The 12375-nt window shown below is 44.3% G+C and overlaps 1 protein-coding gene across 2 annotated transcripts in view; it reads right to left on the reverse strand.

The window, feature by feature from the left end:
* Positions 1-7083: 7083 nt before the first annotated feature.
* LOC112263850 (leucine-rich repeat-containing protein 49) overlaps positions 7084-12375 on the reverse strand; it is a 63128-nt gene continuing 57836 nt past the window's right edge. For both annotated transcript variants that reach the window (XM_024440488.2, XM_042319091.1), the window contains 2 exons: positions 8940-9102; positions 7084-8492 (listed from right to left, as the gene is read on the reverse strand). In XM_024440488.2, the coding sequence (XP_024296256.2) occupies positions 8271-8492; positions 8940-9102 (385 nt within the window). In that variant the 3' untranslated portion in view covers positions 7084-8270. The remainder of the gene's footprint in view (positions 8493-8939; positions 9103-12375) is intronic.

Here is a 12375-nt window from a genome sequence, read left to right on the forward strand (position 1 = left end):
CAATGAACTCCGCCATGGCACAACCCAAGGGGGGGCGCCATCCCAGACAGGATGACCACATCAGTGAATCAACCCACTCAGGTGACGCACCCCTTCCAGGGACGGCAAGAGAGAACCCCAGTAAGCCAGTGACTCAGCCCCTGTAATAGGGTTAGAGGCAGAGAATCCCAGTGGGAAGAGGGGAACCGGCCAGGCAGAGACAGCAAGGGCGGTTCGTTGCTCCAGAGCCTTTCCGTTCACCTTCCCACTCCTGGGCCAGACTACACTCAATCATATGACCCACTGAAGAGATAAGTCTTCAGTAAGGACTTAAAGGTTGAGACCGAGTTTGCGTCTCTGACATGGGTAGGCAGACCGTTCCATAAAAATGGAGCTCTAAAGGAGAAAGTCCTGCCTCCAGCTGTTTGCTTAGAAATTCTAGGGACAATTAGGAGGCCTGCGTCTTGTGACCGTAGCGTACGTGTAGGTATGTACGGCAGGACCAAATCAGAGAGATAGGTAGGAGCAAGCCCATGTAATGCTTTGTAGGTTAGCAGTAAAACCTTGAAATCAGCCCTTGCTTTGACAGGAAGCCAGTGTAGAGAGGCTAGCACTGGAGTAATATGATCACATTTTTTGGTTCTAGTCAGAATTCGAGCAGCCGTATTTAGTACTAACTGAAGTTTATTTAGTGCTTTATCCGGGTAGCCGGAAAGTAGAGCATTGCAGTAGTCTAACCTAGAAGTGACAAAAGCATGGATTAATTTTTCTGCATCATTTTTGGACAGAAAGTTTCTGATTTTTGCAATGTTACGTAGATGGAAAAAAGCTGTCCTTGAAATGGTCTTGATATGTTCTTCAAAAGAGAGATCAGGGTCCAGAGTAACGCCGAGGTCCTTCACAGTTTTATTTGAGACGACTGTACAACCATTAAGATTAATTGTCAGATTCAACAGAAGATCTCTTTGTTTCTTGGGAACTAGAAGAAGCATCTCTGTTTTGTCCGAGTTTAAAAGTAGAAAGTTTGCCAGACCAGAACTTGTCCGTGTAGACCAATTTGGGTTTCCAATCTCTCCAAAAGAATGTGGTGATCGATGGTATCAAAAGCAGCACTAAGGTCTAGGAGCACGAGGACAGATGCAGAGCCTCGGTCCGATACCATTAAAATGTCATTTACCACCTTCACAAGTGCCGTCTCAGTGCTATGATGGGGTCTAAAACCAGACTGAAGCATTTCGTATACATTGTTTGTCTTCAGGAAGGCAGTAAGTTGCTGCGCAACAGCCTTTTCTAAAATTTTTGAGAGGAATGGAAGATTCGATATAGGCCTATAGTTTTTTATATTTTCTGGGTCAAGGTTAGGCTTTTTCAAGAGAGGCTTTATTACTGCCACTTTTAGTGAGTTTGGTACACATCCGGTGGATAGAGAGCCGTTTATTATGTTCAACATAGGAGGGCCAAGCACAGGAAGCAGCTCTTTCAGTAGTTTAGTTAGAATAGGGTCCAGTATGCAGCTTGAAGGTTTAGAGGCCATGATTATTTTCATCATTGTGTCAAGAGATATAGTACTAAAACACTTGAGCGTCTCTCTTGATCCTAGGTCCTGGGAGAGTTGTGCAGACTCAGGACAACTGAGCTTTGAAGGAATACGCAGATTTAAAGAGGAGTCCGTAATTTGCTTTCTAATAATCATAATCTTTTCCTCAAAGAAGTTCATGAATTTATCACTGCTAAAGTGAAAGTCATCCTCTCTTGGGGAATGACCGCCATGTTGGAGTTGATGTTGAGTTAACCTCTCAGAGCCCTGGGTTTGGGAAGTGCTGCCATGCCAGCAGTTCTCATTTGCTTTCCAACAAAGGATGACTTATTACTCTCCCTCTCCTCTTATCTACTGTACCTCCCCACCAAGCACAGTGTGCTGTCACTTGTCATCAGGTTCTCTGAGGTTCTCCCTAAAGTCTGTTTGTGTGAATCTGACTCAGTTTCAATACGATGTAGTTGCATGTTCTGTCAAAGTAAAACTTCCTGAAATGTGTAAAAACTTGTTGTATTTTGATTACTGTCATTATCACTCCAAATCACATTAAGTATTATGAAGAAATGAATGCACTGTTTATCTGTCAACAAAAGAATCACAGCACTGATGTTTGCTCTAAGTGAGGCAGATATTTTTGTTTTTTTATTTTTTTTATTTCACCTTTATTTAACCAGGTAGGCTAGTTGAGAACAAGTTCTCATTTGCAACTGCGACCTGGCCAAGATAAAGCATAGCAGTGTGAACAGACAACACAGAGTTACACATGGAGTAGACAATTAACAAGTCAATAACACAGTAGAAAAAAAAGGGGAGTCTATAAACATAGTGTGCAAAAGGCATGAGGAGGTAGGCGAATAATTAAAATTTTGCAGATTAATAACACTGGAGTGATACATGATCAGATGGTCATGTACAGGTAGAGATATTGGTGTGCAAAAGAGCAGAAAAGTAAATAAATAAAAACAGTATGGGGATGAGGTAGGTAAAAATGGGTGGGCTATTTACCGATAGACTATGTACAGCTGCAGCGATCGGTTAACTGCTCAGATAGCAGATGTTTGAAGTTGGTGAGGGAGATAAAAGTCTCCAACTTCAGCGATTTTTGCAATTTGTTCCAGTCACAGGCAGCAGAGAACTGGAACGAAAGGCGACCAAATGAGGTGTTGGCTTTAGGGATGATCAGTGAGATACACCTGCTGGAGCGCGTGCTACGGATGGGTGTTGCCATCGTGACCAGTGAACTGAGATAAGGCGGAGCTTTACCTAGCATGGACTTGTAGATGACCTGGAGCCAGTGGGTCTGGCGACGAATATGTAGCGAGGGCCAGCCGACTAGAGCATACAAGTCGCAGTGGTGGGTGGTATAAGGTGCTTTAGTGACAAAACGGATGGCACTGTGATAAACTGCATCCAGTTTGCTGAGTAGAGTGTTGGAAGCAATTTTGTAGATGACATCACCGAAGTCCATATTGGCACTCATTCCACAGGTCAATGTTGTAAAGTGTCAGAAAAACACTAATGAGAGAAGACTAGATGGTGTCTGACAGCTCTAGTTATTAAAATAATTGTATTTCAAAGATTGTAACAGCCTCTATTCCCCAACAGGCCACTGTCATGAAGGAATGATTCCTGCAGGATATAAATAAGTGCATCGATGATGTCATCTCCACAGTGACGTACGTACATACCCCAACCAGAAACCATGGATTACAGGCAACATCCTCACTGAGCTAAAGGGTAGAGCTGCCGCTTTCAAGGAGCAGGACTCTAACCCGGAAGCTTATAAGAAATCCCCTTATGCCCTCCAATAAATCATCAATCAGGCAAAGCGTCAATACAGGACTAAGATTGAATCGTACTACACCGGCTCCGACGCTCGTCGGACGTGGCAAAGCTTGCAAACTATTACAGACTACAAAGGGAAGCACAGCCGAGAGCTGCCCAGTGACACAAGCCTACCAGACAAACTAAATTACTTCTATGCTCGCTTCGAGGCAAGTAACACTGAAACATGCATGAGAGCATCAGCTGTTCTCCGCAGCCAATGCGAATAAGACCTTTAAACAGGTCAATATTCACAAGGCCGCAGGGTAGACAGATTACCAGGACATGTACTCCGAGCATGCGCTGACCAACTGGCAAGTGTCTTGACTGACATTTTCAACTGTCTGAGTCTGTAATACCAACATGTGTCAAGCAGAACACCATAGTCCCAGTGCCCAAGAACACTAAGGTAACCTGCCTAAATGACTACCGACCCGTAGCCCTCACGTCTGTAGCCATGAAGTGCTTTTCTGTCAAAAAATGATGCAGAAAAATTCATCCATGCTTTTGTTACTTCTAGGTTAGACTACTGCAATGCTCTACTTTCTGGCTACCAGGATAAAGCACTAAATAAACGTCAGTTAGTGCTAAATACGGCTGCTAGAATCCTGACTAGAACCAAAAAATTTTATCATATTACTCCAGTGCTAGCCTCCCGACACTGGCTTCCTGTCAAGGCAAGGGCTGATTTCAAGGTTTTATTGCTAACCTACAAAGCATTACATGGGTTTACTCCTACCTATCTATCTGATTTGATCCTGCCGTACATACCTACACGTACGCTACGGTCACAAGACGCAGGCCTCCTAATTGTCCCTAGAATTTCTAAGCAAACAGAGCTCCATTTTTATGGAATGGTCTGCCTACCCATGTGAGAAACGCAAACTCAGTCTCAACCTTTAAGTCTTTACTGAAGACTCATCTCTTCAGTGGGTCATATGATTGAGTGTAGTTTGGCCCAGGAGTGTGAAGGTGAACGGAACGGCTCTGGAGCAACGAACCGCCCTTGCTGTCTCTGCCTGGCCAGTTCCCCTCTTTCCACTGGGATTCTCTGCCTCTAACCCTATTACAGGGGCTGAGTCACTGGCTTACTGGTGCTCTTTCATGCCGTCCCTAGGAGGGGTGCGTTACTTGAGTGGGTTGAGTCACTGATGTGATCTTCCTGTCTGGGTTGGCGCCCCCCCCCCCTTGGGTTGTGCCGTGGCGGAGATCTTTGTGGGCTATACTCGGCCTTGTCTCAGGATGGTAAGTTGGAGGTTGAAGATATCCCTCTAGTGGTGTGGGGCTGTGCTTTGGTAAAGTGGGTGGGGTTATATCCTTCCTGTTTGGCCCTGTCCGGGGGTATCATCGGATGGGGACACAGTGTCTCCTGACCCCTCCTGTCTCAGCCTCCAGTATTTATGCTGCAGTAGTTTATGTGTCGGGGGGCTAGGGTCAGTTTGTTATTTCTGGAGTACTTCTCCTGTCTTATCCGGTGTCCTGTGTGAATTGAAGTATGCTCTCTCTAATACTCTCTTTCTCTCTCTCTGAGGACCTGAGCCCTAGGACCATGCCTCAGGACTACCTGGCATGATGACTCCTTGCTGTCCCCAGTCCACCTGGCCGTGCTGCTGCTCCAGTTTCAACTGTTCTGCCTGTGATTATTATTATTTGACCATGCTGGTCATTTATGAACATTTGAACATCTTGGCCATGTTCTGTTATAATCTTCCCGGCACAGCCAGAAGAGGACTGGCCACCCCTCATAGCCTGGTTCTTCTCTAGGTTTCTTCCTAGGTTTTGGCCTTTCTAGGGAGTTTTTCCTAGCCACTGTGCTTCTACACCTGCATTGCTTGCTGTTTGGGGTTTTAGACTGGGTTTCTGTACAGCACTTTGAGATGTCAGCTGATATACGAAGGGCTATATAAATACATTTGATTTGATTTTGAAAGGCTGGTGATGGCTCACATCAACACCATTATCCCAGAAGCCCTAGACCCATTCCAATTTGCATACCACCCCAACAGATCCACAGATGATGCAATCTCTATTGCCCTCCACAAATCCCTTACACACCTGGACAAAAGGAACACCTATGTGAGAATGCTATTCACTGACTACAGCTCAGTGTTTAACACCATAGTGCCCTCAAAGCTCATCACTAAGCTAAGGACCCTGAGACTAAACACCTCCCTCTGCAACTGGATCCTGGACTTCCTGACGGGCCGTCCCCCAGGTGGTAAGGGTAGGTAACAACAAATCCGCCGTGCTGATCCTCAGAGACCTGACCATGTGGTGCAAGGACAACAGCCTCTTCCTCAACGTGATTGTGGACTACAGGAAAAGGAGGGCCGAGCACACCCCCATTCTCAATGACGGAGCTGTAGTGGAGCAGTTGAGAGCTTCAAGTTCCTTGGCGTCCACATCACCAACAAACTAACATGGTCCAAGCACACCAAGACAGTCGTGAAGAGGGCAAGACAAAACCTATTCCCCCTCAGGAGACTGAAAAGATTTGGCATGGGTCCTCAGATCCTCAAAAGGTTCTACAGCTGCACCATCGAGAGCATCCTGACTGGTTGTATTACTGCCTGGTATGGCAACTGCATGGCCTTCGACCGCAAGGCACTACAGAGGGTGCAGGACTTTCCAAGAAACTGAAGATCTCGTACAACGCTGTGTACTACTCCCTTCACAGGACAGGGCAAACTGTCCCTAACCAGAATAGAAAGAGGATTGGGAGGCCCCGGTGCACAACTGAGCAAGAGGACAAGTACATTAGAGTGTCTAGTTTGAGAGACAGACGCCTCACAAGTCTTCAACCGGCAGGTTCATTAAATAGTACCCGCAAAACACCAAACTTTTGAACAGTAGTGTATGATATCGTTTTCCCATAAATGTGCGCGAGAAATGGTCTTATTTTTGCAAACAATGTTTGACTACTATGTTTGACTATGCTGTCTGAGAGCAGTAGGACATTACACTGTCTGAGAGCAGTAGTACTTACACTTGAACCACAGTTGCCTCTCCCCAAGATGCTTCTGTTTATTCAGTTGCACATCGAACATTCAATTCAGAAAACCATTTCTGATAGCTTCAATTCTGAACTCTCCCACTCCGGCAAAGCTCCAGTTTCCCTTTTCACCAATCCTGTGTAGTGCCACAGGTGTCTGGAGTTGACTTTGGAAAGCCTTGACTGTAAACCATTGACAGCACAGGCATCGTGGAGAGCCCAGCCTCTCTACAGAGTAGTTGTAGTGAGTGAGGGGACCAGGAACAGCTGGTAGTAAACCAGTCTGCACTATCGAAGCCTGCAAGAACATTCCTTTCTGAGTTCAACAGGAGAGAGAGGACCCTCTCCATTCCCCCTGGATGTCCCAGTGCAGGGTAGAGCATGCACAGGGAGGGACACTGAGGTACTGTGGAACAACATTAGCACACGGCTCTGTCTTATGTATTAGGAGGTGGCTGGATATAGTGCTGTTCTTCAAAACAATTCAGTTAATAGTCAGAGATCAGAGGAGCCAGAGATGGTATAATATAGTATAACATACTTAGGGTTTAATGCTCAAAAGAGATAAATATAACAAAAAACAACGACAAAAAAAAACTTTTGATTATATGTTTTTGTGCAAAATCGTCTGTCTGATTCAGTCAAAATATTAGCTCTGAGTAATTTGATGATTGATGGATGGAGAATAAATTTCCTGCAGCATGGTTTCTTGATCAACAGAGACACTACAGGAGCAATAAACATGGAACAGTTAAGTGTTAGGGAATATTTTATTTCTAAGTACAATACAGAAAATGAGTGGTCCGAAAAGAAAACGTGTATTTTCTGCCCTTGTCATCACGCCAGGCAGAGAGAGAGAGTAACATTAAGAAGAGGCTTATCATGACACAATCATTCTAGGCTCAATGAGACACACTCATTGTAATCTTCAGCTGGAGATGAAGGCTCCAGAACAGGATCTTTATGAAGGCTTTAAAGTGCAAAGAGTGTTCCTCTTTAGAGATGACAATGCACACTCACAATGACTTTCTCAAGTTTATAGCTCTATAGCTCCGTGCATACTGGAATCAAGTTGAATAGGAAGAACAGAGTATAGAACAAACATCAATATTGTCTTTTCCATGATCATGTGCATTCAAGGTTATGAGGCCCAGCTGGTGAGAACCCCCCCCCAAAGTTGCCTTTAAAAGAAAAATCCACATCCATCTTCCAGTATGCTGTACCTGTTTCTAGTATGTGTCCAGTATGCTGTACCTGTTTCCAGTATGTGTCCAGTATGCTGTACCTGTTTCTAGTATGTGTCCAGTATGCTGTACCTGTTTCTAGTATGTGTCCAGTATGCTGTAGCTGTTTCTAGTATGTGTCCAGTATGCTGTAGCTGTTTCTAGTATGTGTCCAGTATGCTGTAGCTGTTTCTAGTATGTGTCCAGTATGCTGTAGCTGTTTCTAGTATGTGTCCAGTATGCTGTAGCTGTTTCTAGTATGTGTCCAGTATGCTGTAGCTGTTTCTAGTATGTGTCCAGTATGCTGTAGCTGTTTCTAGTATGTGTCCAGTATGCTGTAGCTGTTTCTAGTATGTGTCCAGTATGCTGTAGCTGTTTCTAGTATGTGTCCAGTATGCTGTAGCTGTTTCTAGTATGTGTCCAGTATGCTGTAGCTGTTTCTAGTATGTGTCCAGTATGCTGTAGCTGTTTCTAGTATGTGTCCAGTATGCTGTACCTGTTTCTAGAATGTGTCCAGTATGCTGTAGCTGTTTCTAGTATGTGTCCAGTATGCTGTAGCTGTTTCCAGTATGCTGTAACTGTTTCTAGTATGTGTCCAGTATGCTGTACCTGTTTCTAGTATTTGTCCAGTATGCTGTACCTGTTTCCAGTATGTGTCCGGTTTGCTGTACTGTGGGTCTTATGGAGTTTTACCAGGTCTATACCCCTCACTCTCTCACTTTCCCTGTGTGGAGAGCCTGTTGAGGCAGGCCTGACGGAAGGTTGGTCGGTCCCTCATCTCCAGCACATAGTCTCTCACCATCTCCATGAACATGGAGGGCCACAGTTTGTGGAGGGACTCCCCCTTCAGGTTGGTGTCAGATGCCCTCTGGACCTGAGCCTGTATATACTGTTCCATCACAGCGCGGCGCTCCGATGACGACTCCATAGCACCCTCCTGAGGAGATCCAGGGAACAGAGGACTGTTAGCTTTGACACTGATGAGAGGAAGTCTCCATTGATCATCCTATTGGATAGTAATCATGTTACATTGTAAATCAGTGATCCTCAATCCTTCTCCAGGAGAGCCACTGTCTTCATTACTTTTATTGGCTAAATCAGGCGTTTCATGGCTCAAGGAGCAGGATTGAGGATCACAGCTGTAAATGTATGAAACATGCCCTCAATAAAGCTGCTACAGTATGAAGCATCAAGTATACAGTGACAGGTAGTGGTGATGTCTACAGTAGCAGAGTGAGCGCAGCCAGTCTATCCTGGTCCCAGATCTCTTTGTGATGGAAGAGATCTGGGACCACCAGGCTAGACTGGCTGCTTCCACTCTGCTACTGCAGTCATCACCACTGGGACCAGGCTACAGACAGAGTGATAGTCTGAGAGTGCTGACCTCTGGGCTCTCCGCTCCCACACTGCAGCAGTCTCTACTGGGGTAGTTGAACAGGGCTCTGCTCAGGCCCTCTCCTAGCAGCTTGCCGTTGTCACGCAGCTCCTCTGGGCTCAAGCCTGCGCGGCGCCCACGCCCCTCCAACAGAAACTGCAGCTGACGCTTCCTAGAGAGAGAGAGAGAGGCAGGGAAGGAGGGAGCGAAAGAGAGAGAGAGGAGGGGAGAGGGAGAGCAAGAGAGAGAGAGAGAGAGATTGAGACAAGGCAGAAATAGTTTTGGGGGTGGGGGTGCTGTGTTGTCTTTTACGTCCATATCAGTCCGCTAATACAAGACTAGCAAAGGCCCAGCACACTCCTTTTGTGACATTTTTTACCCTAAATGTATTTGAGTGTTTACCAGCATTTGTAACTTGAGTCTGATGATTATCTGTAACAAAACAGTTCATCTGAAAATGCTTGTGGAATATAAAAATACATGCTTGATATATGTTTTCCAGTTTCTTGAAATACTTTGCAAATATATACATGTACATATTTTTTCATACTAGTCCCGTGGGAATCAAACCCACAATCCTAGCATTGGAAGCACCATGCGCTACCAACTGAGCCACATCAATCACATCATATCATCACAAACCACTTGATGTGTCAATGTACTCAATTACTGTATTGTGCATTGTTCTTCTTCATGGTGATGGAAAGTCTACAGGTACAAACCTAGATGACCAACCTATGTACTATACAGTAATGTACAAAATCTTTAATTTGATGTGGATGTTTTGTGTCCTTACCAATAACCTTTCACCATTTGATGTAAATGTTGAGGACAGTGTTTTGTTCATTCTGGATTCTATTAGAATGACAATCACAGAGAAAGGGAAAGGGCAACAAGTCTTGCAATTCCAACTATTGAATCCTGCAAGGTACTGTTCTTAATCATACAACTACCTTATTTGCCAAAGCGGAAATGCTGAAAAAATGGTTTTGCCCACACTACAGATGTCTATATTGGTCCGCTAATACTAGTAAAGGCCCAGTGCACTACTTTTGTAAAAAAAAAGTTTGTTCAAATAATGTTTTTCTTAATTAATGTTTTTTTTTTACATGATTTTTTAGGGGGTGCTGCAGCACCCCTACTTCCAGCGGCTATGCAAAGGGGACAGGTGAGTTAGACATGTCTGGGGCATCAGGGCATCCAATAGGGGCATCCACTGCCAGGGGCAGTGCCATCGTCAAAGAAGGGAATAACAAAGTATCACAATACACGTTTCGACAAATAGTAATGACATTCACTCAGTGCTCCGCATTAACACATCTGTCAAGACTGGTATCAGATACTATTACAGTCGTGCCGACATGAATTCCATGGAAGCCAAGCCAAACAATTACTTTACGAACAATGAATTGGGAATGATAAAGTACTTCTACATACATTTTTAAATCAGTTCTTTGTCAGTCGTATAGTTTTCAGCAGCAGGATTGGTACAGATGTAACCAGGATGAGAACATTAATAAAGGATGTTAGCTACATCAAACGTCCCTGTCCATCATTATTCATCTCATGAAATTCAGCACTGCACCAACATGTTCCAAACGCTGGTGCCAGAACTCTGGAATAGTCATTGAGACGGAGGCTGCAGGCTAAAATACCTACTGGGATAAGTGTGAGTGCTTGTGTCGGAGACAGAGAGCCTGAACACTGTATGTATAGGTGGGCAGAGGATCAACTGAGTGGTGTGTATCTATCAAACAGCCCCCATTCAGCATAGCTGAGCATGTACTCTACTGTATAATGATACTGTACAGTAGAGTGGAGGTTGAACGCAAACACCCCAGTATAACAGCCCACACCATCAACTTAATTCACTGAGAAGAAGGATGAACCACTCCTACATTGGGTTCAGGACTCCTTTCTGGCCTCCAGTAATTAGTATTGTATCACAGACATGAATGTCAAAACTATCACATCATGGTTCACACAACGGGACAAGCTGTCCCCCACCCCAGAATGGCCTATCTTCAGGCCTTTTGGCCTTCACCCATGTTCAACGACTTTTGATTATGACTTGGTCCTCAACTGCAATAAACCAAAAGCATTATAGCAGTCATAGCCTTTGCTCTGGCTACCTTCACAGCAATATCTGCCCTACCCATGACCATATGTGTTCCCTCATGGATTGTCCAAACCTAACTATGACTGTATAATGCATATCTCAGGGTTATACATGTCTGTACTGGATCTGAAACCATTCACTGATGACTGTAGTGAACTCCCATCTTAATTATTACAGGAATACACTGGAAGGACCAAACTACAGGAAGTAGTGTGAGAGCACTGTGCACTGTGCAGAGGCTGAGAGGGGAAAGTTTAGACATTATTTTATATGGAAGGTTAAACCTTAATCAAATACAGACATAGTACTGGACTTAAAAGGTTAGGGCTGTTGCAGAGTAGGTCAGTGGGCTCAGTTGGGGGAAAAAGGATGAATTCCATAAGGCAGCTCAAGGTAAAGTATTGTTTGATACTCAGACATTTCTTCCATGCTCCGCTCTAGAAGGCCCAGGGGTGTTGTGGGTAATCATACAGAGTGAACCTGAAGGGACAGATTAGGGAAGTGAACTAACTGCCATGCTCGTCCATTTCTCACAGCGAACGATAAAAACAGCAGCTGCTGGGGACAGACAAGCACTGGCCTGTCATCTCAAGGCTTCACACAGACAGAGATATACAGTACATTTACAGTACATTACACATACCTGCGGCACACACACATGCATACATAAATACACATTCAAAGACTAATATATTAGTCAGATACACATTACACACAAAACGCTTTGGCACTCATTCAACTTCTCAGAACATATTTTGCAGTGTACCAAGTGTATTGTGATTCATAGAGTGGAATTAATTCAAGCCAACAGGGAAGTAGGGAGATTTATGATATGAATAACCTTAGGCTACATGTTTGATCTCCATGGAGTGGCCATCACATCAATTGTTTCTTCATCTGCCCTGAACCAGTCTATAAAAACTCTCTATAAGATCAAGTTAATTTCAACTAGTATTTTTGGAAAGGTCAAAGTTCATGTTATCAAACATCCTATACATATAAAATATGTATTTGACAAATCTATGCAGTATCACACAATGTCAGCAGGTCACAGCGAATACCATTTCACTGTTGATCTGAAAATAATGATCAGCTCCCGGCTATTGGTAGAGCGTGGTCCTTTGTAGCTCACTTTGTAGAGCATGGTGCTTGTAACACTACTTGAGTAGTGGGTTTGATTCTCGGGTACACCCATACGTAAAGCTATATGCACGTATGACTGTAAATTGTTTTGGATTAAAGCGTTGGCTAAATGGCATATATTATTGTGTTTTCTATTTCGGGCGACAGTGAGTGTGAGTTATTATAGAGGAACTGGAAGCCAGC

The sequence above is a fragment of the Oncorhynchus tshawytscha genome, unplaced genomic scaffold, assembly GCF_018296145.1.
Source record: "Oncorhynchus tshawytscha isolate Ot180627B unplaced genomic scaffold, Otsh_v2.0 Un_contig_37_pilon_pilon, whole genome shotgun sequence".
Lineage (NCBI taxonomy): Eukaryota > Metazoa > Chordata > Actinopteri > Salmoniformes > Salmonidae > Oncorhynchus > Oncorhynchus tshawytscha.